Source organism: Astyanax mexicanus, chromosome 6 (assembly GCF_023375975.1).
Source record: "Astyanax mexicanus isolate ESR-SI-001 chromosome 6, AstMex3_surface, whole genome shotgun sequence".
Lineage (NCBI taxonomy): Eukaryota > Metazoa > Chordata > Actinopteri > Characiformes > Acestrorhamphidae > Astyanax > Astyanax mexicanus.
This window is the reverse complement of record NC_064413.1, coordinates 6,564,238-6,590,477: the sequence shown is the minus strand read 5'-3', so window position 1 is coordinate 6,590,477 and position 26,240 is coordinate 6,564,238. Positions and strand designations below refer to the sequence as shown.

At 37.6% G+C, this 26,240-nt stretch overlaps 2 protein-coding genes across 2 annotated transcripts; one reads left to right on the top strand and one right to left on the bottom strand.

Annotated features, from left to right (window-relative positions):
• Positions 1-19: 19 nt before the first annotated feature.
• Positions 20-8,043, bottom strand: zgc:92606 (uncharacterized protein LOC100000242 homolog). Its single transcript, XM_022674297.2, has 5 exons — positions 7,855-8,043; positions 4,955-5,044; positions 3,774-3,852; positions 2,755-2,873; positions 20-1,674 (listed from the first exon to the last, which is right to left on the bottom strand). Exons 2-5 carry the CDS (start codon positions 5,042-5,044, stop codon positions 1,609-1,611), a joined length of 354 nt encoding a protein of 117 aa, XP_022530018.1. The 5' UTR covers positions 7,855-8,043; the 3' UTR covers positions 20-1,608.
• A 2,562-nt stretch (positions 8,044-10,605) lies between these two features.
• On the top strand, positions 10,606-25,661 carry leng8 (leukocyte receptor cluster (LRC) member 8). Its single transcript, XM_007250889.4, has 15 exons — positions 10,606-10,929; positions 12,509-12,647; positions 13,513-13,674; positions 13,762-13,836; positions 14,656-15,097; positions 15,272-15,449; positions 15,888-16,058; positions 16,674-16,892; positions 17,007-17,156; positions 17,587-17,878; positions 18,369-18,470; positions 18,560-18,628; positions 18,997-19,126; positions 19,270-19,477; positions 19,992-25,661. Exons 1-15 carry the CDS (start codon positions 10,889-10,891, stop codon positions 20,152-20,154), a joined length of 2,541 nt encoding a protein of 846 aa, XP_007250951.3. The 5' UTR covers positions 10,606-10,888; the 3' UTR covers positions 20,155-25,661.
• Positions 25,662-26,240: the final 579 nt, after the last annotated feature.

Genomic DNA, 26,240 nt, shown 5'->3' with positions numbered 1-26,240 from the left:
TTAAACAGGAAACATCACAGAAAATTCAATGTTGTATTTTTATTGATTTATTTATTTAGTTTTTTGCACAAAAAAAGTATCATATAACTTTACAAAAAAATACTATTTGCATTAAATACAGGTGAGTCACTCCTGGGAGAGAGTCGTGGAAACATGAATACTTTTGTACTGCACCACTTCCGCGAACTTCTCTCTCTTTTCTTCGTATTTTTTAAAACAGTGGTCCCCAACCCTGGTCCCGGGTGCACAATGCCTACACTGCAGTATTTAATTCACTTTTTACACTAATTTTACACTATTCATTATTTTCTACCCGATTTGGAAGGCCAATTACCCAATCTCCCGTACATATAAACTTGTGAAGTTATCTGCGGCCAATGCAGTATCAATAGGCCAGCAGCCAGCGTACTCTGAGGAAAGCGCCAAATCCCCATCTCTGATACATCAGCTTACAGATGCCTGTGCTAACCAACATACATTATATTAGTGATGAATGATGTGAGCAAAGAACGTCATCTACTGTACCCACCCAGAGAGAGCATGCCCAACTGTGCTCTCTCGGACTCTGGCTGCTGCTGCATGCAGCATAATATGGCATTCGAACCAGCGACCCTCGGATCACAGTCACAGTGCCTTAGTCTACCGGACCACTGTGGGTATACCAATCAGAAGGAACACAACAGTGAGCACGGCAGTGAAGTCTCCAGGACTAGGACTAGGGACCATGGTTTAAAGGAATATTCCAGTGATTTAACCCAGTCTCTATTTGCTGCATGTGTACTGTATTATTCATTTTTAAATCACAGACAGTAATTTTAGCGGGATTTTTTTTCTGAACTATAGAAGAAACGAACAGAAGCTTTTTTTTCTAATGATAATAATAATAGAAGCCAATTAGAAGACGATATATTCTTTGAAACTTGTGGTGCTGTGGGTGGAAACATGGTCTGACTGTTCATTTATGCAGTAGTTTTATGTGACTTTGAAAACCCTGAAACACAGTAAAAAGTAGTTCCAGTTACTTTAACCCTTTATCACGTAGGCTTTCTGGGATTCACGTTCCGCAATCCACAATCTACACAAACTACACTAAAAAAGATGACAAGCTAGTTCCCTACACAGATTTAAACCTCAAATTACAAGTTAATTCCAATTTAATATAATTACTGTTGAATTCCAGAAACCAACATGCCCACAACACACTTTTAGTAAGCAGATTTTCTGCCGTTTTGTAACTTCAGATCAGAAAAAGGTTCTGAGCTCACTGTCTGTGGCAACTGACCTATCAGTACAGACACAGCAGGGTTAAACAGAGCTGAACTATTCCTTATATAAGATCTTCTCTCACTCCATCTTTCCTTTCCAATTCCTTTCAGAATGCCTTAATGCTTTAGTCAAGCCACCGTGGTTGCGCCCCAAATATACAACCAACTAAATAAACCACACCGCTGTACAATGCCCCTCAAAGCTTAGCCTTTTTCAACATGGTATAATAGTGGTAAAACTGTCAACACTTCTCAGCTCCCCGCGTTTTTAATCTGCGCCTGCTCTCTCCCTCCCTCCATCCCGCCCTCTTTCTCCTCCTCTGTGACCCCATTTTGTGTCCTCTCAGGCTCCGTACACGCTCTCATTGCTGTAGGTCATATACAGGAACAGGTCCTCCTCGTGATGTTCCTGAAACACAGAAGATGAGCTTTAGTTTAAAAGTGTGATTACAATTTCGCCCAATAAACAGCAGCTTTAGATCCGTGCTGATGCTCTTCTGACTGCACTGTAAAAAATGTCCGTGAAAATTACAGTGAAAAACTGTGAAATGGCAACAGAAATAAACCGTAAAGCAAGAAGAAGCTTATTGTTGTAGAATAAACATTGAATTACCGGTACCATAGATTAAAAAACTGTCAAAAATGTTCATTTTAATTGTTTTAACATGTGAAATATATGGTGAAAAGCTGACAGCATTGGACAGTCATATTAAAAATAGCACATTACTGTATTATTCACGTTGTAAAAACCTTAAATAAAAAACATGCCGTCAATTATATTTTTTACCATTTTAAGATGTGAAATATAGAGTGAAAAAAACGACATGGCAATGGTAATAGATTGTCATATTAAAAACAGCATATTACTGTATAATTACTTTAGGCATAAGACATTCAACAGATCAAAAAAAAAAGCAGCAACAGACAATGTACATCTCCCCCACCTACAGCTGCCAGTATTTCACCGTAAAATAAACAACTGCAAATGTATAAGATATTACAGTTTAATTCTTGTCAACAGTAAATTTCATATTGATAAACCGTTTTGTTTACAGTATATTCTTGTGAAAAAAGTATATTACATTGTGAAAAGCAGGGTCTGAATGGGATGTAACGCAGCTGTCTATGGGGCGTGGCTATGTTAATTCGATGTTTAGTTCAGAGACATCACCATGATGTAGTTTCATAGCGGTTTTATCCACCTGTCTGGGTTTTACTTTAAGTGTATATAAGTGATTTCACTCTCCGAGCACATCGCTCTGCTGTAAGTGAGCAGTAGTCCAGTTAATGAAGCGCTTTTGAAAAAGATAATGCTGTATCTCCAAAACAGCAACTTTGCACTCTTTTTTTTCAGCCAATCAAAATGAATGATCTTGAACTTAGGTTCTAGTTAGAGACCTCATAATGTGATTGGTTTAAAATTAAAACAATATAATAAAAGGCATATAACAAAAAAAAATCTCTGATAGCTTTAAAGAGTATGCATTACCTCGTACACAACAGAAAGAGGGGAGCTGGATGGAGGGAGGGAATTTTTGACGAAAAAGAAGAGTGCTTCCTCTGGCCTCATGGACACTCGCTGTCTGATGAGGAAACACAGCTGGCCAACTGAAAGAGAGAGACAGAGAGAGATAGAGAGAGAGGGAGAGTTACTATTTTATTCAGAGAACTTTTCATAAAGGATTTTATTGATCATGAAAAGAAAGAGAGGGAACAGAAAGCCAGAAAGGTCAGAGCTGAGAAGATCTGAACAACATCTAAACTAGTGAGCAATGCCTAGTGTTGCAAAACCATTCTGTAAAAGTCAGAATCGTGCAGTAAAATAGAGAATTGTCCTGTAATAAGAAACTAAAAGATTTAAAGTTAAGGGATGCACTCTGTTTTTTTTTTTTTTTTAATTAGTCTATTAAACAATTAAACCACCAGTTCTGTTTGCTAAGCTTACATTTTGGTTTTACATTGTTTTACAAGTTTTACATTGCATAAAGTCAACATTTTACATTTCTAACAGCCTAATCAAGTGTTTATTGCAGAAAAAATGCAGTTTTATAGTTTTTTTTAAATTGTGGATTAAGTTGTTTTATTACAGGAGCTGGTAATAATGCGATGTCACTTGTTAATAATCACTTATTTCTTTTAGATTTTTTTTTTTAATATTAACAATTTAACTGTAAAGCTGTTTATCTGAACTTCCACTACATTTTTTTTTTCCAAAAGTATGTATTTATTATTAATTTTTAGATTTTATTATGCTTTTAGATTTTTTTTTCTCACTGGCACTTTGTTATTGGTCCTAAAAGTGCACTTTATAGTATTTGGTTACACTTTCAGATACAGCTAATGTCTCAGAAACATGCACATACACCTTTTAGACATTTTTATCATGGAATAAAAAACAGCAGAAATTGTGTACGCATCATCATAACATTATCTTAGATTACAAACTTTGAATGGGCCCATTAGATTAGAGCATGTTAAAGGAGAGAAGGTAAAAAAGCACAGACTCACCTGTCAGGTCTGAGGGGACGAGGTATTTCTTTTTGTCAAGTTCAGGAGCACGAGATCGAGAAGCTCTTTCTACGATGATCTAATAAACAAAACATATAGAGTCACTGTTAAAAAACAGCCTTAACATGACTGTTAAAAATATACAGCTCTGGAAAAAAATAAGAGACCACTTAAAAATGATGATTTTCTTAGATTTTTACCAAATTGAAAACCTCAAGAGAAAGATGGATGATCACAAGCCATCAAACCAAGATGAACTGCATGAATTTTTGCACCAGGAGTATAAGGCATAAAGTTATCCAAAAGCAATGTGTAAGACTGGTGGAGGAGAACGATTTGAATTAGCCAATAGCCTACAGGTGTGTGTTTGTGTTAAGTTGCAGCCTGCTCTTCTGGAGACGTGTTATGACGTTGAGGCACAGGAATGACAGGAGGTGCAGAATGTTTATTTATTTATTTATTTATTTATATTTGTTCCTTGAAATTAAAAAAATATAACGGACAACTGCATTTAATCTGAGAACCCTGGAAATATTTTATTTAATTGATATGTTAACCACTAATACAGGTTTAGGGTTTAATAGATTAAAAATAATCACTTTAAGTGCATTTAAATTGCAATCGCAATATTCTGTGGTAAAATCGCAATTAGATTTTTTGCCCAAATCGTGCAGCCCTAGTAGAAAGTTCAGATAATTGTGTGAAAATGTAAGGAGTAGAAGTAAAAAGTACAAAGAAAAATAATTACTCCAGTATAGCTAACAAAAATTTATTGATCATTGATTGATCATTTGGTCCCTGGCAACCCAAAATTTCGAAATTGTTTGTAAAGTGCTCGAAAGAAATCTATAAAAATATAAGTTAAAAAAGATATATTTCTTTGTTGAAGGATCGGTACTTTATTGCTGTGTGTCACAAGCAAAAAAAGAGAGTTGTTGGGAAGCTGAAGGCTTCTGTGAATAACCGTTAACTGATGGAATTTGCATTTGACCCAAAGGCTTCTGCTATAAAGGAGATTAAAATGTTTAACTCAGTTTGTTTTGTGTTCTTTTCTAAGCAAACAGACGTGTGCTGAAATTCCTCTATGTGGTAACTGACCACACGTTCTAGACACAGCTGACAAAAGAGCACCAGCAAATTCTTTAAAAGCCCTGAATAAGATAGTACATAAAGTGACCTACCGGAATTTTGTCAGGATGCTTGGCCCGCACCCTTTCCCCCTCCAACCTCCGCACATCAAACGGGACGCTGCGCTGGTACTGGCTACTCATCTGAAGAGCAAGAACACACACCGTCCATCAATATTAGCATCAGGCTTCAGATTCAGTCATAAACACACTCTGTACACCAACATTTTATCAGCTTATTCTTCTCAGAGGTCATTAGTACATTTATAATTCCTTGAATTACAGACACAGACATGCTAATCACCTTTTACTGCAATACAGAACAATATCAGGATAGCTTTTATTGGTTTTGAATCCAACCGCCTTTTAGCAGAATAATCCACGTTTCCAACCACCTCTCCGTTCTCTAATTTTCTATAAAAAAATAAATATATACAGCTCTAGGAAAAAATGAGACCACTTAAAAATTTTCTTTGATTTTACCAAATTGAAAACCTCTGGAATATTATCAGGAGGAAGATGAATGATCAAAAACCATCAAACCAAGCAGGAGTGGCATAAAGTTATTCAAAACAGCATTAACATGACTATTAAAAATATACAGCTCTGGAAAAAAAAATTAGAGACCACTTAAAATGAAGAGTTTCTATGATTTTACCAAATTAAAAACCTCTGGAATATAATCAAGAGGAAGATGGATGATCACAAGCTGAACATCACACCAAACTGACCTGCTTAACTTTTTTTGCACCAGGAGTAAAGGCATAAAATTATCCAAAAGCAGTGTGTAAGACTGGTGGAGGAGAACATGCCAAGATGCATGAAATCTGTGATTGAATCAAGGGTTATTCCACCAAATATTGATTTCTGAACTCTTAAAAAGTTTATGAATATGAACTTGTTTTCTTTGCATTATTTGAGGTCTGAAAGCTCTGCATCTTTTTTGTCTTTTCAGCCATTTTTCATTTGAATTTTGCATTAGGATCTCGTTCCTATAATAAGTCGTGGCCATGCATTAGGATCTCGTTCCCATGCTTTAATAAGTCGTGGCCACACATTAGGATTTCTTTCCAAGCTTTAACATGTCATGGACACACATTAGGATCTTGTTTCCACACTGTAAAAATGTATTGAAACGCATTAGGATCTCATTCCCACTCTTTAGTAAGTTGTAGCCATGCATTAGTGTTTCGTTCCCATGCTTTAGTAAGTTGTAGCCATGCATTAGTGTTTTGTTCCCATGCTTTAGTAAGTTGTGGCCATGCATTAGTGTTTCGTTCCCATGCTTTAGTAAGTTGTGGCCATGCATTAGTGTTTCGTTCCCATGCTTTAGTAAGTTGTGGCCATGCATTAGTGTTTCGTTCTCATGCTTTAGTATGTCGTGGCCATGCATCAGGATCTTGATCCAAAGCTTTAATAAGTCATAGCTAGGCATTAGGATCTCAATCTCATTCCCACACTTTAATAAAACATGGCCACACATTAGGATTTTGTCCCCACGCATGGTAGGGGTGTTTTTGTACTCTTCTAACAGAGCTAGCTAGAGTTATGCTCAGATTTTTGTCTGTTTAATGCTTAAAGTTTTTATAATTTACGTTTAAAGTGTTTAAAAAGCGATTAGATTAGATTTAGACAGTAGTTTGTAGTAGTAGATTTTTCAGGTTGAAAAGCTGGTCATGCTGGTAAATCAGCTGTTTGATGAGATTAGATCCTAAACAGCCTACTGTGTGTTTTTATTTCAGCTTGGTCATGTTGGTGAACCACTTTGGTGATGATCATGCTGGCTGAACAACTGATGTTTTTTTTTTTTTTACTATAGTACAGTATGTTTTAGGGTCAGTCTTCCAACATTAAAGTCATATTATTACCATCTTAAATTATAACGTAGCATCTCAGAATATTGATCTCAAAATAATGACTCGATATCTTAAAATAATGACTTAGCATCTTACAATAATGAGAAGGTATCTCAAAATAATGACTTAGTACATTAAAATATTGGCTCAGCATCTCACAATGATGGGATATGATCTCAAAATGGTTTATTAGTTTTATTTATTACTATAGTACAGTGTGTTAGGGCCATTGTTTCAGCCAATACATATAGTTATTATTTCAGATTTTGACTTAGTATCTCAAAATAATTACTTTGTATATGAAATAATTAGACAGTATCCCAAATAATGACTTACCATCTCAAATGTTGACTTAGTATACCAAAATAACGACTTAGCATTTTACAATAATGGCTTAGAACATCAAAATAATGACATGGAACATCAACATAATGACTTACTATCACATTATTTTGATATACTATCTTATAATAATGTGATATCCCAAAATAATGACTTAGCATCTCAAAATATTGACTTGGTATATTAAAATAATGACTTAGCATATCCAAATGATGGCATAGTATCTCAAAATAATGAGATAGCATCTCAAAATAATGCCTTAGCATCTTAAAATAATGACTTGGTATATCAAAATAATGACTCAGCATCTCGCAATGATGAGATTTTTCTCAGAATTGGTTATTAGGTGTACCTAGTATAGCTTAATATGTTTTAGGGTCATTGATCCTACGTTAAAATCATATTACTTAAAGAATAGTTGTAATATTTTGAGAAAATCAACTATCTAGCCTAAGTTAAATAATGTAAAGAGCTCCAGCAGCCTGTGTGTGTGTGTGTGACCCGCTATTTCGTAACGTGGTCAGATGAGCACCGCAAAATTTAGCCACAAGCAAAAACCCACAACAACAAATTCCAGAAAAATCTAACGAGTTAACAGGCTTCAGTACAGACTTTACCCATCTGTAAACTAACAGCTTTAGATAATATATAATATAAGTTAGATAATACTGATTCTCTGCAGCCCAGCTCAAACCCCAGCCCGTGCTGCAGGTCGATCAGCTGATCTAAAAAACAACAGCAAAAACCCAGCGTTACCTTTCCTTTACTCAGCGGAGCGGATTCAGAGATACCGGATCAGAACCCTGCGCTGGATCACAGCCTGCCCGCGGCGGTACCGATACTACCCGCTAAACAATCAGCCCGATCCCCGCAGATCTCGCTATAGATCCCTTTAGCTCTATTTTTAAAATGTCGCCTGCTCCACTTCTACCCAAACAATAATACACCACCCCACGCCCCGCCCTATTCGCAACGCTCAGACCAATCACAGTCCAGCGCTGCGTTTCTACCCAATCGGATACGGGCGGAGGCGGGGATTGGGTTTGTTTACAATGATTCGATTCGTCAGTCACGCTGTCGATCAGCTGTTGCTCGCTCTTATTGGACCAATGAGAAGAGGGGAGAATAGGGCCAGGATCCTGAGATACGTGCCTGACGTGTCTTTTTTGGGCAGGAATGCTGGAAGCCGTGCTGTTCCTTTCTGCAGGAACAGCTCAAAAGAACACCAGCACACAGCAGCACTTCCTTATAGAAGCACTTATCACACACTAATATATATTTTTATATTTATACTATGAAGGTGTTTTTGTTTCTGCCAAAAAATGTTATTTTTTTTCAGTGAAGCCTTTACATAGCTTCTGTAAAACCATTACCTCAAAATAACGACCTAATATCTAAAATAACGACTTAATATCTCAAAATAACGACTCACGATCTAAAAAAAAACGTAGCATCTTAAAATAACTAGGTAGAATTTTAAAATAACAACTTAGTATCTCAAAATAAGAACTTACTATGTCAGAATATTGACATAGCATCTCAGATTAAAGAGTGTGTATCTCAAAATGAGATAGCATCTCAAAGAACAATGTATTTCATTATAATGAGATATCTTAAAATAATGGGCTTCCATACTTCCTTATATTTATAATGGGGTGAAAAAGTATTTTCCCCCTACAGATTAGATGCCTTGGAGTTCTCCCATGGAGAACATTTTCGACCAGTCTTTTTTTACAATAGCCTTTACTGAGGCATGTGCGACTTGCAGTTCTTTAAATGTTGTTCTGGGTTTTTGGACCTCCTGGATGAGTTGTCCATGACCTTTTAGAATAGTTTTGGTCGGCCGGTCACTCCTGGGAAGGTTCACCAGTGTTCCATGTTTTCTCCATTTGTGAATATTAGCTCTCACATGCGGTTCGCTGGAGTCCGAAAGCCTTTGAAATGACTTTGTAACCTTTTCCAGACTGATAGATGATCAAAGACTTTTTGTTTTCTCATCTGTTTTTTAATTTCTTTAGATTGGGGTATAATGTGTTGCTTTTTAAGATCTTTTATCTGCTCTATGTTGTCAGACAAGTTCTATTTAAGGATTTCTTGATTACTTGATTGATTCAACTACAATCAGATTCACTCTTGATGGATCTTGATAAAGAGATTTACCTGAATAGGGTTTTTTAAAATGATGAAAACAAGCTGAAATGAAATAGGAGTAACAAGGCTATTTTTAGAGAGGCAGTTTTTTAGTAGAAAGCACAGAAGTAGAAGTAAGTAAAGTAGTCTGTTAAATAATTACTCTATTTAGTACAGATAACATTTCTACTGAAAGAATATGGAGGTATTTTGCCTTATAGTGTATTATGTTATTTTCAATTAAATTAATAATCAGTATATAATCTTAATCATTTTTATCAGAATCAATATATAATCTAGTATGACCATGATCTCTGTTTTATTTTCTTTGTGTGATTCATGTGCTGTGTATACTTTGGAAAATAGGCTTCAAAGCCTTTTTCAGGGAATCAGTATAGTTTTAACCTTAAAACAGGCTGATCTAAGGCTCTGACTCTGTGTGTTGAGGAATTTGACTGCCTGGTGGAAGAAGCTGTGTCAGAGGCTGGGATGCTCTGGTATCTTCTGCTCGTTTAGTCATTTGGACTGTGGTAAATTTGGTAGCGCGACTAAAGGAGTGGGTTCTATACAAATAGCCAATTTTAGACCTAACCTTAGTCTGTAACTTGTTAATGTGTGTTGGGAATGACAAGGTACTTTCTAACCAGATACCCAGGTACTTATATTCTGTGACCTGATTTATTTTATCACCTTCTACAGTAGTAATATCCTGGTAGGGCTGGGTACAAAACCCTTCTTGTAAAAACACAATACCTTTGTCTTAGCGGTGTTTATTTGAGGATTTAAAGTGAAAAAAGCTTGTTGAGGCCTAAGAAAATTATTTTAAAGTAAGTTAGATCTGTCTGCCTCTGGAGACGGACCAGTTGCATAAAGGACTGTGTTATCAGCATAAAAATAAATAAATTAATCTTAAACACAGAGAGCAAGTTTATTTATGTATATGGAGAACAATGTGGGCCTAGGATTGAGCCCTGAGGGACACATTTTTTTAACTGAAAGTGTCTCTGAAACAAAGGCTATGTTCACACTGCAAGCTACATTGCTCAAAAAAGCTTTATAAAGGGAAATGGATGTGTTAGCAGCTCAGTTTTTACAGTTTTTGTGTGCATGTGAGACATTTCAAGAACAGATTGGTTCACATAACACACAGATACAGGTCAGTCATGAAAAAATCTGATTCACATACAACCTATCAAGAAAGAATAATAATAATAATAATAATAATAATAATAATAATAATAATAATAATAATAATAATAATAATAATAATAATAATAATAATAATAATATATACATCTAAATACATTTTTAGATTTAAATAACTAAAAATAAACATTTTCTCCACCAATTAGAGGAGAGGACGCGTTTACGTCACTGAAGTCTCAAGCCAGGAGCCATTTTGTGTTGGGTGTTGACGCGCTGGATGCGGTTAGTTTATGTTATGGTTTAAACCGTATTGTTTAGAGACAGCAGTGCTCTGGGCTACAGTGTATTGTTTTATTTAGCTACGTAATCGCCATATTCTCCTAGATTGGGCGCTTCTAGATTGTAGAGAGCGGAGGAGTTTCTGCGTTGGAGTGAAATCCAGTTTAGCTAGTGAGCTAATTAGCTTAGCTTAGCGTAGCTTAGCTGTGATAGCGGGCGCTGACGGCGCCTCAAAATGGCGACAAACGCGGCGAAGCAGGCCTCGACTCCCGGCTGGTAAGATACTAATATTCCATAATTTACCTCAATAAACCTCCACAGAATGAGATATAGATATTCAGAAACTGTATCTGAATTGGGAATTCGTAAGCTGTCTTATTTGTTATGATTTAAGGTAACTAGGTTAGCTATCCTACGTTAGTTACTGTAGTGAACAGTTCTTAGTGTTTATGTGTAATGTTAAATACATCCTAACCTACTAACTGGTAAGTTAACTGGTTAAGCTTGAACCTGAAGCTGTTAACCTAGCTAACCTATCTATAAAGTTAGTTATCAGAATAAGAGAGCTAGCGTTAGCTATAGATTAGTAACGTTAATCGTTGTATTTGTATCCTAACCTACCTAACCCTCATTTAGCTAAGCTAAAGCTAGCTATAATTTATTTAAACGCAAACTAGGGTGGGCGATATGGCTCTAAAGTAATATCACGATATTTCAGGGTACGTTTGCGATAGCGATATATTCTTGGTTATGTGACAAAACACTGAATTTTTAACAAACAACTCCAGAAACACAGTAACTTACTGCAACAAAATGAACATTACATTCTATTTAGTGCAATTAACGTTACTGCATACTGTGTGATATGATGTGGCACACCCCTAATTGAGACTTTTAGCAGATTGTAACAAATAAGACGTCATGTCATGATATTAATGGACTAAATACATATTTATGAAGTAAAATCAATGATGCTGGACAGATATAATCTAATAGTAAAGGTTTCATTGGAAATGAGAGCAGTGTGATTTTTTTCTTTTTGCTACAAACAGCAAAAAGTTGTACCCTCATGTCCATTAAATATAATTATAATTAATTTGTGATGATGAAGATATTCACAGATGACAAAAAACATGATATGGCACAGGCCTAGAACAAAAAAAAAATTGGGCTTTATTTCTGATAGGGGAAAAATTGGCTGATTATTTGAGGAAGACAAAATGGTAATATAAGTTACTATTTGTCATTTAAAAATGCTTTGAATCTAAAACAATACCACTAATAATACAGTGACCGCTGACTTCAAATTTACATAAAATGTGAGGATTACAATATTTTGAAATTTTTTCTCTTCAGGAAAACTTTTGATTGTTTGATATTGGGGTGTGCCATATCATATCGTGCACAATAATATTGCCAAAATTTTTAATATTGTGCACAATTTACTCTGAAATATCGCACCGTATCAATTGCAGTTTGTTGCAGTAGTGTATTCTTGATTTTATTTATTTATTTATTTTTTAGTTCTGTGTTTTGTCATATCGGCAAGAGTATCATTATCACGAAAATACCATGAAATATTATAATATTATTTTAAAGACATGTCGCCCACCTTTAGTTTGATGTTATATTTGCTTTCAACAGTAACAGTTTGTATTGTATTCTAGCTAGCTAGCTACAGCAGTTAAGCTACACTGTTAAAATGTAGGTTTGTACATTTTGTTATTCCTAGTCTGTGTGAGCTGAAATGTTAAATATATAAAAGGCTTTTCATAGAAAAAACATACTTGCAACTTCTAAATTAAGGTTTCACTGTTCATAAACGTAACTACTGTGGTTTATCTCTGTTTTCCAGGTCATATGGAAACACTTCCGGCAGTGACGCTCCGGTACACGAAAACCCAGAGTGGGAGAAAGCCAGACAGGCTCTGGCCTCCATTAGCAAAAGCCAGAACTCTACCAAGACCTCACCAACCAACCGCACCACTGCACAGGTTAGAATAGTAGGGCTGCACAATATTTAATTCATAACTTCTCTGCAATACTTGCATGGCAGCGGTGAACCTATGATCACAAAGGTATTTAATGCAGGAAGAGACTCGGCCATTGCATGTTAAATACGCTGGTCATTGAGTAAATAAAATAAAATTTTTCTGTTGGTCAATTTAGATTTTAGTCTATTTTTTTTTCTGCAGTGTCCTTTATCTTTGCTTCATGTGTGTAGGTCTTCTGTTCCTAGCCTTTTCTATCTTTGCTTAAAAGCAATAGAAACAACTGAACATGGTAATTAAGGTCCCTTTAATGACCAGAATAAGTTTTAAATTTGAAAAGTTCAGATATTTAGGAAGTAATTATGTCATTTGTTGTCGTTGGGCACTTTTGGTGACCAAGCTCAGAGTAAACTCAATACCCTTTGTGTAGTTTGGTGCAGTTCCAAATGAATGATTAGTCGACATTGAAATTTGGTGTCAACATAATTTTAGAATCAGCATTGATTGTCGACTAATCGTTGCAGCCCTACTCTGAAATTTTTCTGCGGGAAGCCATGTCCCAGTGTTTAGAGAAGAGTGTGGCACAGTAAAGTTAATAACACTGGTGAGGTATCCTTGAGCCACAGTAGATCACATGTGCCTGAAATTTAAACTGTAAGAGACAACCAGCTTTTAGGTAAACAAACCAATGCCATGGGTAAGTTAGCTTAGCTAATATTAATGTCCTAGCCCTGTACAACATTTTTTTTAGGAAAATGTGGGAAACATGATGGAAATGGTTTCCTCTGTAAGTACATTGTTTTATGCTAAACCCAACTCTGTAATGTTTGTTTTTGCTGTACGAATGATGTTTTAATTCTATGTTTAGGCTGGACAGTACCAGACTTCAGTGACTGACTCTTCTGCAATGCAACAACAACAACAACAGCAGCAGCAGCAGCAACAACAGTACTATCAGTGGTATCAACAGAACCAACAACAGTACCCAGGATATGCATACCCTTACTACAACTATTACCAAATGCCTCCGGTATGTATGTGGTAAAAATGTTTTACGTTGCATTCATACATTTTAATAAACTTGAACTGAATTTTTTTTTTTTCTATTATTTATTAGTATGGAGGGGGATATCCCCCAGCTCAATATGGAGTTCCTGGATCCTACCCACCACCAACACCCCCTGCAGGACAGGTAATGAATCTGTATATTCTAAGGGTGTAAAACATTAATGTATCAGAGTATGGCAATATTTTGTTTTGATCTATTTTTAAATGTTACTTTTTATGTATGTAAAGATTGGTGTCAGACAGTGGTTCATTTAGGGTTGTGTTTAAACCTCGACCAGATTAGATAGAAGGGTTGAACTGTCGTTAGATCCCTCTTTTCTAATTGGATAACAAGTAAATTTTTCCTTATTCAGATTTTATAAATGATGCTGTTTTTTTTTTTTTAACGGACAGTTTTTTTGTTGTGTTATTGCCTGTTACAGTATCACAGTATATTATTTCATATCCCCTGCGTTATGATGCAAATTGTATCGCCAAGTACTGCCCTAGTATATGCACCTTATTATGTGAAACAATAAGTTCCACCACCTTTCATAGAGGAGGAACTGCTTCTGTAAATTAAAGGAGCTACATTTTAGATACCCTCCCAAACGTCTGCTTTTTGCGGAGGGGAAACCAACACCAGAACATCCTGACCGAGAGAAATAAGTCTGATGTTTTAAATTTAGCTCTCACCCATATATGCAGCTCCTCTTCCTTTAAAGGCAGTGGGTATGTTAACTATCTAGTTAACTTAGATATAGCTATGTGGTATCCTTGCATATGGTCCCAAATGTAGCTGTAAACAGTGTGTAATAACCTGCTGAACTGTTGGGAATACAATACGCAGTACGACCCAAAACCATTTACTATGAAGTGACCAGATATTATAAAACTACAGTCAGTACAACAGTGCAGGGTAGTCAGGTTATGCAAAAGTAAAGTCTTTTGTTTGCTCCCTCAGCCTCCAGGTATGCCCATGATGGAGGACCAGTCTTCCAATTACTCCTCTGAATCCCAGCCACCACCCCCTGCTGTTCCCCAACCCCCCCCACAGAGCCCCACCTCCTCTGATCAGCCCCCACCCCCTCCTCCTCCTCCTTCTATACCCCCTCCACCTAATGCCCAGTACCCCCCACCTCCCTCCCAAACCCCTTACAACCCAAACGGTGCCTTACCCTACAGTCCCACTGACTCCAACCCACCGAGAGGCTATAATCATGGGCCCAGACCAAACTACCAAGGTTACCAGCCTCCTGGTTACCATCCCCACCACCACCACCCGCAGCAGCAGCAGGGTCCAGGGCAGGGTCCTTACGGAGGGGTCGGCAGGGGAGACGGCAACAAGAAGCTCAACAATGCAAACATGAATAAAGGTGGTCAGCAGTTGTGGAATCGCATGAAACGTGAGTGTGAACCACATGAAACTACTGTGTAGGCTTTTATTTCCAGATTAGGCTTGAGAAAATTATGTTGCTTTTTAAATGAGCAAACGAGTGAAGAGTTACCATGCATTAGTATGAGGTCATTAAAATAGTGGGGCAGTTTAAAGAACTCTGATTCCTGTATTCGACCAACAGAGGCTCCTGGGAGCGGCGCTGTAAAGTTCAACATCCCGAAACGCCCATGTGTGATGAGCAATCAGAACTTTCCCCCTGGTGAGCAGCCACCTGGAATGGCTAACCCCACGTCAACAGCAGCAACAACCACAGCCTCTGCTGCTGCAACAGCTACCACGGCAGGAGCTGCTCAGACTGGGTGAGACTCATGTACAGAAACGGACTCCAAACCATAGTTGAAGGAAAGGAAGAGTGGCTAAAAAGAGAGAGAGATTATAGACCAGATTATGATTATTTCATCATGTAAAAGAGGGGGAAAAAAAACTAAACATAGTGATTTAAACAAGCGACTGTTAATATTTTGTTGTCTTGCCAAAATGTGTACTTTTATTTTATTAAAACACTAAGGATTAAGAAGAATTTCCAAGTTCCACCTTACCCTGAGACCAAGATAAGACAGATTCTAAGTGAGGCCTTTAGTGGAATATCTGTATTGCGAAGGATACACAAGTGTTAAGGTTAAAGATGATTTAACTTTTTTTAAAGATTATATAGCAAGGAATCTGAGTGATTCAGTGGTCTGAGGGTGATTTTAAAATTTTAAATTAAAATTGGAATCTGCATGTTTTGTGTGTAGCCCTCAGGATTGGCCTCAGGCCATGAAGGAATATGTGCAGCGGTGCTTTACAGCGTGCGAGTCGGAGGAAGACAAAGACCGCACAGAGAAGGTGTTGAAGGACATTCTGCAGAGTAGACTACAAGATGGCTCAGCTTTCACTATTGACTGGACCAGAGAACCACTGCCAGAGTGAGTTGAATTTATTATTCATTCATTTGGGTGGTAGGGCAGCACAATATTGTGATTTTATATATTGCATTAAAACAATATTTTTAATTTTTTTTGGTCTATATCTGAACAATATAAATAATTTGGCCAAAGGCCGGATATGGAATTTTTTTTTCTCACAGGTTTTTCACAAAAGTGCCACTGCCATTTTAAATGGCATCAGTTAATTTGTCCAAAAAGCATTTTTTTTCTCCATAAGCTACAGTTTATAAAGTTTAACACTGGTAATTGTTAGCAACAATATTGTTCAGTGTAATTATTTTTTTTATTTTTATTTTTATTTTTTTTGCTTGGCTGAACACTGATGGTGCCCTTTTGGTTTTGACAATTTTCTTTGGCCATTCTTCAAGACTGAAACATTGTATTGTACAGCCCTATTGTGTGCTTAGATTTCTACTATTAGGAGTGGACAGAATAGATTTGTATTAAAAATAAACTAGTTCCTACCACTTTCCAGTCATCTGACAACTATTGCCTCCATAGAAATAAGTGATTGAATGTCAGCTGTTTATACAAAATCAAACAATATTTCTCACACATACTGATATGTTGTGATTTTTCCCTGTCCATCCACAGGTTGAAGCCCAGACAGTCTCGATGGGAGGCTGTTTCTCAGCGCTCTCAGGAAAACGCAGTTGGTCGAGGTGGAGCCACCCGTGGCAGGGGCGGAGCTCGGCTGGGTAACTACAGAAACGTGTTCTCACAGAGAAGCCCCTCTTCCAGCTCGTCCCGCTCCTCATCACGGTCACCTTCTCCTCATAACCGCCATAGAGACAGGAGTAGACATCGCCGCAGGTAACAAACCTATAAACCAACAAAACAAATGCATAACCAGATTTACTCTTACCGAATGCTTGGATAAGTGCTGAAGCCAAATGTTTATTGGAGGTTTGCTTGTTTTACCTACAGTGACTCTGGCTCCCAGTCAGATAGCAGCATGTCCAGTGATCTCCGACCACTTTCTCGCCGGCAGCAGCGGGCAGGAAGAGGCAGAGGCGAAGACAGAGAGCGAGGAAGAGGAGGGGGACGAGGAAGAGGAAAAGCAAATCGCGGACGCAGGTGAGGAGTGCTTGTTTTTTGATGCTGATGACACTTTCTGATGTAGTTAAAGCAGTATTGTGTAGCGCATTTTCAAACTCAAGTTGCTATTTCAGACTCAGACCACTGATAATTACACTGCTCTGGTAAAATCTGTGTACAATCCTTCTGCCTAAGTCCACTTTTTTTTGTGATGGTTCTGTATCTCTTTGCTTGTCCAGAAATGCATGTGTGAAGTTTGTCTTTAGGAGTGGCTTAAAACCTGAATTCCACAATCCAACTGTAGCTGAAGCCCAAGAATAAACATAATTCTGCTTGAAGTCTTGAAATGTGCAAACATGAAGACCCAGCTGTTCATATACTATACAGAATGTCATTTGCCCCACTTTCAGTGTTTAGAGTACTCTGCCTTCTCTTTTCTTTACGTTAAACCATTCCTTTTCTTTTCCAGGAACATGGATGAACCTGGCAGTGCCATTGGTAAGAAAAGGAAAGGAGGTAATGCAGGCTTGGATTTCCATGATCCAAACCGTGAGGCAAAGAAGCAGAGTCGTGCTGCACGTTTTCACACCAAACGCACTGAGCCACTGGTGCTGAACATCAACTCCTTTGACCTTCCCAATGGCACCCAGGAGGGACTCAGCTGGGAAGACTGCCCTATAGTGGGAACTTGCCAGGACATTACCAAAAACTACCTGCGCCTCACCTGTGCTCCTGATCCTTCCACAGTCAGACCTGTTTCTGTAAGTGTTGTGCACAGTGATGTATTACCATTGGGTTATGGTACCAAAGAAATTTTTAATAGCAGTGGTGCATAAATCTTATCCTGGTCACCAGCTAAGTTTGGTTGTTGTTCCGCTGAAATTCTTACTTTACCTAAGTTAAGTAACTTATGAGTTAAAATAAAACTATAAAACTCTGATTTTGGTGGAGACTGGCCCTCAGAGACTACCAGTTGTGAGCAAGAATAACTAGTTATGTTTTTTAATGATTATGATATAAAAAGCCAATAATTATAATTGGTATGTGCAAAGGAGAGGTATAAAATTCATTAGTTGTTTTATAAAATCCTCCCCCATGAAAACAGATTAAAAAAAAAAAAAAAAAAAAACATTGGTTATAAACAAAAGCATACTAATAAGAAATTGGTGTATAGAGTGCCTTTTAAAGTGGATCCCCATTAGGACTGTTCATGCATTGCATCATAATCAGTGGAGCATTGTTTTGTTTCAGGTGTTGCGAAAGTCTCTGGTTGCAGTGAAGGGTCACTGGAAGACTAATCAGGATTACCAGTATGCCTGTGAGCAGATGAAGTCAATACGGCAGGATCTCACTGTAAGCATCAATCTTGCATCCCAATTTTTTCCCCCCACTTTTACCTTTTTTTTTTGTTTATTCATTCTGACATTTACTCTTCTCCACAGGTTCAAGGTGTAAGAACAGACTTTACAGTGGAGGTCTACGAGACTCATGCACGAATTGCACTGGAGAAGGTACAGTAGTCTACTGACTGTGTATTTGAAAATGCTTTGTTTTATTACTATTTAAAAATCGCAATAATACTGGCTGTTTAGCTCTACGTCCCCTTCTATGTTATTTAGTGATGTAATCATGGGTGTGTTAATTTAGGGGGAAAAAAACACTAACCAAAGAGCATACCATTAACTAAAGTTGGTTAGGGAGTGAGGATTGTGGGTAATTGTTTAGGTATTGCCTGGTCTGGCGATGGTATACATCAGTTAGGACAGATGTGTTGAAGCAGAAAAAAAATCTCTTGCTAAACTAAACCAGATCAAGTTTTTGATGCAGTTGTGTTTCTCTTGAATGTTATCTGACTGTATGTTTCTTTTGTGTTTGCTAGGGAGACCACGAGGAGTTTAACCAGTGCCAGACGCAGCTGAAGGCACTTTATAAGGACTGCCCATCGGACAACGTGGGAGAATTTACTGCCTACAGACTACTGTACTACATCTTCACTAAAAACTCTGGAGGTAGTTAAACTTTTGTTTTTGAGTAGACTTCACTGGTCTTTCCAGTTTTGTGGTAGATGAAAAGCATTTTTTGCTACTGTGTGTATTAGGTATAGGCCATGTCAAGCCTCCATTATTTATTAACAATTTATTTTTTCTCTTAGACTTGACCACCGAGTTGGTATATCTCACCCCTGAGCTCCGCGAGGATGATTGTGTGTCTCATGCTCTCGCGCTCCGTGCTGCCTGGGCACTAGGAAACTACCACAAATTCTTCCAGCTGTACAAACGAGCACCACGCATGGCTGCATACCTCATAGACAAGTTTGTTGAGCGCGAGAGGAAGTTGGCGCTGGGGGCCATTCTCAAAACGTGAGTGTCTGACACAAGAAGTTACCTTTCCCATTCCACCTTACATGATGCAACAGACAGCTGGGGCCTTCAGGGCATAAGGTGGAAAGGAAAAATAAAATGAAAGCTAATTTCAGCTACCTATTACAGAAAAATTAAGAAATGCACAATAATTGATTGTTGAACCATCTTTCCCCCTTTCTGAAGACATTTAATGCCCTAAAGTTAAACTAGTTAACCAGCAGAAAGGTTGCTATACTTTAGTGCTAGACTGCTATATATCTGTATGCGGTGCTTGAAGGGTTGTCCCAAGGATTTCACCCATTACCCATTACTTGTAACTCTGTTCAGTGGGAAAGGGTTATATTCAAAAACAAGCAGTAGGGCTTAGAATGGAAGTTTTTGTTTTTATAGTCTTATTTTATCTAAAAAAAACATCTGAAAGAGATTTCTCAATCCAGTTGTATAACTTACTATTTTATTAATAATTTTTTTTTTCCTTCTTTCTCTTTGTCTCCGTTTGTATCTCCCACAGGTTCAGGCCCTCTGTGCCGATGGAGTATGTGCAGTCCAGCCTGGCATTCCCATGTTTAGATACATGTTTAGCCTTTCTGACAGGGCTAGGGGTGACGTTCACACCTTCAGACCCCAGCAAGATAGACTGCAAAACCAGCTCAGCTTGTCTGACCACCTCTTAGAAGGGAAAGGAGTTGAGGGGGGAGGGTACTTAGACGTTTTTAGGTTCAGACATGAGGGACCATATATCTGCACAACACAGCCAACCAAACTCAGATAAAATCTAATTAAAATACTTTGTACAGCAGTGATTTAAACTTCTATTTATATTCTTACAACTCTTATAGAGCGTGACTTAAACACAGAAATGGACTGTAAACGCACACACACAGCTGCTTAGTTGCCAGTGCCACAGTATGATTTTTGCTGATTTTCACACACATGAAATTTCAGATTTTTAAACATTTAGAGAGAACCTACCTGCCCAATACAATTTAAACAAAAAAAAAAGCACTTTCAGAAAGTGTAAAGGCTAGGTCAGTGTGTCTAGGCTAAATCAGACAGAAGATTTTAGACAGCAGGGAGGTTCAGGATGTCCCGTTTCCTGCCCCTCACAAATCATTTTGAAGCTAACAGTGTTGTGTGTTCTCATGTTTTTTCTCTCCTCAAGCTGACAGCCTCAAAGCTCACACAAAGTGAAAAGTCCTGCAAACCAAAGATGTCAAGAAGGAAAGGCCTGTTTACAGAAGTTTACAGTCTCCATCCAAGCACCGACCAAGAAGCCTGCTTGGCTCTACGTGTTTCAATGAACTTTGCCTACTTTTTTAAGAAGAGGATGGTTTGTATACCTGTTGCCTGCATCAAATGAATGTCATTGAAGCTTCGTTAGCAGTGGAGAGCGTGATATCTTCAAAGCCTTTCGTCCAAGTGATCCCGTTAAACCTGGATGTATGGACTTGCAAAGCGTGCTTCTACAGGATGGTGGCGTTCTCTGGATAAAAGTTAGCAATTCAAAGCCTCTTCAGCAAATTCCCACACCTTTCCGCGTTTACCCCTAACCCTCAACCTACCCTCACCCACATCACGTCAGTACACGCACACACCAGAATCTGGCCTTTTAATCCCAATTCAGCAGTGAAAGAATCGTAGCTCAATGAAGTGGCTCCAACCAACAAGTGACTTTAGTTACATGCAGCTAAACAAGCAGCTGACCTCAGCCCTACTTCTGCCACCACCTCTACAGTTCTGAAGTGTATCTGAGTCATAGGGCCCATTAGCAAGACCACAAGCTGTTATTCCATGAAGATGAGATGTCCCTGAAAGATCCCCAACATCACGCCTGAAAGATCCCCAACACCACGCCTGGATGATGCCCAACACCATGCCTGGATGATGGAGCTGGCTGCAGTCAGTCAAGCAACCCAGCAAAACCCAGTTTGGCCTCTGCAGTGTGAGAAATAAGTCCTGTTCCAAAGATCTCCACTTGACGGCTGCCACCCCCACCTCCATCTCTTTATCTCTACATTGGGTGGCCGCCTCAGCTGTTTCTGCTGATCCTGTTCCTGCTCCTGTGGTCCAGTCAGGTTCTGGTATGGGTTTGTATTATGTGGCCTTGCCTCAGTGTCCACTCCAAGCCTGAGTACGTATGTATGGCTGGTAAGAAAAAAGGGACTTGGCTGTTTCTGGATGGAGCAAGATTGATCAGCAGAAGATGTTTTACTGGCTTTTTTTAAGTTAGTTGAGTTAATTTCACTGAAATCTTTAGATTAGTCAAGTATGTTATGTGACTTATGTAATCTGATCCACTTGATATTTGGTGAATGTGTCAGGAATTGTTTTGAAAAGTTATACTGTCAGGGTTTTGGTTTCCATCTTAAAATTGGAATCTAGCATAGAATGAATGCAGATGATGGCAGTAAAAGCCAAAAATGTCCTATTAAGAAACCTGGGAAGGTTAAATTCAACTTGTGAATTTTCTCTACTCTGTTTTTAACATAAAAAGGCTGCAGGTGATGAACCATTTGAAGATGCAATGGAAAACATTTTGGCCTATCTTCAAAGTTTTTGTGTTATTTGGTGGTTGAGATGAAACCTTTAGACTATTTTAGGCTAAAATGTGGAATTAATGATATATGATAATTATACTGGCTTACAGTGATGGTAATAGGATACGGGTGTTGTCATTATAACAGACAAACTATAATAATGCTAATAGGAGGCTCACAAACATTTAATTTATTATCCAAGCTGCCAATATTCAGACACCAGGTAGATCCGATTTGTTTGTTAAAGGAAAAATTCTGTGTGTGATGGACTTTTGGTGTAGCGAAACGTGATGATGAGATTAAACTTGTCATAGCCCGTCTCTGCTCATTTCCAGCATTCAGAAATAAATCCCTTTTAGTCTATGCTTCCAACAGGCTTACAATTGGTAGAATTCTGAGGACCCTGACATTTAAAACCAGACACTAATAACTTTAAAAGTGCACAGGTAGATTATTAAAAAATGCAGCTTCAGGTAGTTTTCCGGTGCCACCATCATGAAATCAAATCACATTAATTGAAATACATTAATAATATAAAGTTATTCCAGCTACAGCTGGAAATTCATGTATTTCCACAAATTTAATTTTGCAATCTGTCCCCATATCCTACCTATTCGTTTGTTATGGTCAAGCCAATTATTGTGACTTCATTTCAAGATGGCAGAACCTGTTTTTAATAAACTATCTGTGCACTTTTTTTCAGTGCCTTATTTTAAATGTCAGGGCCCTCAGAATTCTACCGTGGAGCTACTTTGAGCTTATTAATGGTATAAACATGATCATTTCTTTGCATAAATAATGCTGTGCCCCCATCACTAGCACTGTAAGCCTGTTGGGAGCATCAGCTAAAAGCGCTGTATTTTTGTAATGCTGGGGATGAGTTTGTGTTTACTATCATGTTTCCCTACACCCCAAATCCATTTCCCACCAGACTTCTCCTTTAAATCTGATCTGATCAGATTAAATTGCATGTCCAGTAATTAAAACATTGAATTTTGTGTTTGTGTGTTTTCTAGCCAGACTATTTAAACAAAATAATCTATTTGCATGCATTATATGCAGATATGCTCACCAATCAGATTTGGGCTGACTGTCTAAACATAGCACACGTGACTTTTGAGTTTTGTATCAAATGTTGATAAATCTTGATGGTAAAATATTGGCAAAAATCTTCAGGGACTAGTTTTTAGCTTATTTTTAGCTTAAATATCTCCCTTCCATCTCGGGCAGCAGGTGTGTGTGTGATGGTGGAATGACTTATGACAGAACTTTTAGAGGCATAGTTACTTTTCAATTTCACACCACTTCGAACTTTTGAAGTCTTATTATATGTTTTTCTAGAACATCAAACCACTCCGACATCTCAACCATCATTTTAATTAAGCAGAAACTTTGGAAAAGCAGTCTGTGTTTTGAGGTCTCTTTGTGTGTTTGCAGTATTGGTCTACATTGTACATCTCCAGCATCTGTGTTTGCAGATTTCTAATATAACAGTATTAGCAGCGGCGCTTGGTGTTGAGGTATTGAGGCACAGCTCAAATGTTTGTCAGGCATTAAGGAAGAAATGGTTCCATGTTTGTATCCGCAGGTAGTTTTCAGGTGTAGCACTGGCTTTCTATGCTGATGTAAATATTGTACAGATTATATGAGCAGATGGTAAGTGTAAATCTAATCCAGCCAGTTAAACTGGATGAAATTAAATGCATATTTTGTGATGTGAATATGTAAAAATGTACATTTGATAGGCTACATAGATCTTGTTGTGTTTAGTAATGAGAAGAAAAATGCTAATATAAAAGGGTCAAAGTGGTAACTTTTGACGATCCTATTTTTCCACTTTCAGTCAATTCACTATTTGGTTAGTACCGTGTTCTGACAGCTTATTTGCTTTGATTTTTGGTGTGCTTTAAAGCTTCAGATTATTTTTGTTTGTTTGGGTTTTTTTGTGCCCAATCTCCCTTTACGTTTTTGTAGCCTTGAATTTATTTTTGTGTAGGGTTTTTTCCTCACTCCTTTTACATTTTCAGAGTTTCTCTCATTTAACTTCAACTAAATTTAGGACTTATAACCAAAGCCTTGTGGCCACACAGCATAATTACAAATAATGTTTTCATCAAGTCCCTATTTGTCCTGATTAGCATCATTAGAATTTTGCTAATGCTAACCTGGTGTTTTGTTCTGTTTATTTGGATGTCTGTTTCTGACTCTTCTTTTTCTTTGCTTTTTTTGATTTTGTAGTTTAATTTGAAGCATTTGTTAGCGATTTTTGTTTATAGTGTTCAGATTCTGATTTGACCACATTTTCCATTTGATTGCCTACTGTAAAGAAGCTCTTGTTTATTATGAAATGGAATTCTGAATGTTTGTGTAAAACTGAGCCCTGTCCTCCTCCCCTTCTTGCTGTCTCTCCCTTTCTCTCATATATTCTCGTTTGTCTCATTACCAGATCTCTCTTTTTTTTTGTCCTTGCAGTCATGCATAATTGGAGCTAAGCAAGGGGTGGAAAAGATGATGAAAGAGATGAGAGGAAACTGGTATCCAGAGATGAACTGGACGCTGGAAAGTTGGCACTGTGAGCCGTGATGAGCTGAGCTAAATCATGAAATGCTTTCTTATGCCAGTATTGAGCGTTTAAAGAGCGTTGTTTTAAACATGTTTTTGTAAGGTTATTTTCTGTTTTAAAGAAAATACCACCCTGTTATTGCCCTGTAATGTCAAGAAATGTCAATAAGCGGCTCCTTGAGATGAGTGAGTTTGTTCAGATGTGTTCTGCTCCATATTACTGGTCCCAGTTACTGGGTAGTTGTGTGATTTGATTGGCCGTTTGGAGATTGAGTATTAGTGTGCGTGTTCTAGACTTTCTAGCAATATATATAAATGGGTGCAGGGCACATCTGAACATAATAGATACAAGTTCACTGAATTTCTGAATGTATGCCATTTTGTTTAAATTAATGCTAATGTTCACATTAACAGTCATTTTTAGTATTTGTTTTTTTTTTCCTCTTTCTCCCCCCCCAGTTTTCCCTCTGAAAATGTTTAATATTTTGTTCTGCCATATTGCCAGTAGCTAATTGTACTGTTTTTCCAGCTTGTTTGAATTCCTCTAATTCCCCATCACTCCTTTTTTTTTTTTTTTATTGTGGCTTGTGCTTTCCCTGCCTTATCTGACTGCTTACCATTCTTTAGTACCTTTCATAGTATTTTTTTTTTGCGCTTTTTAAAATGCCTTTTCTTCCCTACACACTAAGTTTTCTTTACTATTTTCTTTCATTTATTCTTTTCAGTCTTTCTCTGTCCTTTCCTTTCTTCTCATTCTGTCCATCTTTCTTTTCTCTCTTTTTCTCTCTCCACCCCTCTCCCACATCTGTGTGTGTGTGTGTGTGTGTGAGATAAGATGACTCTGTAATGGTTGTGATGGCTGTATATGTGGTCTAAGCTTGTGCCGTAAGTATTCCTGCAGCAGCGGCTTTCGCTCCTCTGCCTTCTCTTCCAGCTCTAACATCCTAATGTCAACCCCTCCCCCCTTCCCTGCTCCATATCACATTAGGATCTGTGATCAATAAAGATCTATATTTGTATATTCTTGTGTACATACTGAACTTGCTCTTGAGAACATAATAATAAATAGAGATCATTCAATATTTGGAGGTGTGGGAGTTCTCTTTTGTCGTTTTTGTTTTATTTGGTTGGTTGTGTGTAAAGTTGGGTAACGCAGGTCCACAAAGTTAAAATGAATCGTAGGATTTTGTCTACTGCAGCTTGGCAATATTCAGGTCCATCCAGCAATCTTTGCTTGCAGGACCTGGTTTACACCTAGATGTGTGAATATCTAGGTTACTGGAATAATTGTTGACTTTGATGCTTAATTTGCTGCTTGTATTACAATCATCTTTTAGACCTACTTTAAAAAAAAAAAAAAAAGCATATTCATTTAGCTTTAAGCCATTCAAAAAACAAAATATGGCCACCATTTTCCAAGATGGAAATGGATTGATTTTTGTTTTCTGTAAGTGATTGGATAACCCATTTTTAAATAAGCTTGGTGTTTAAATATATATTGGAGTATGGGAAATTCAGTTTTGTATTTAGACATTCTAAATTGCAGAATATTAAATAGATAAGCCAATTAATCATACTAGTTATGTTTTGGTAGTGCTTGGTGTTTCTGATTTTTTTTGGGGCTTATACATTTTCTTGAGAGAGCACACTAGAGGGAGATT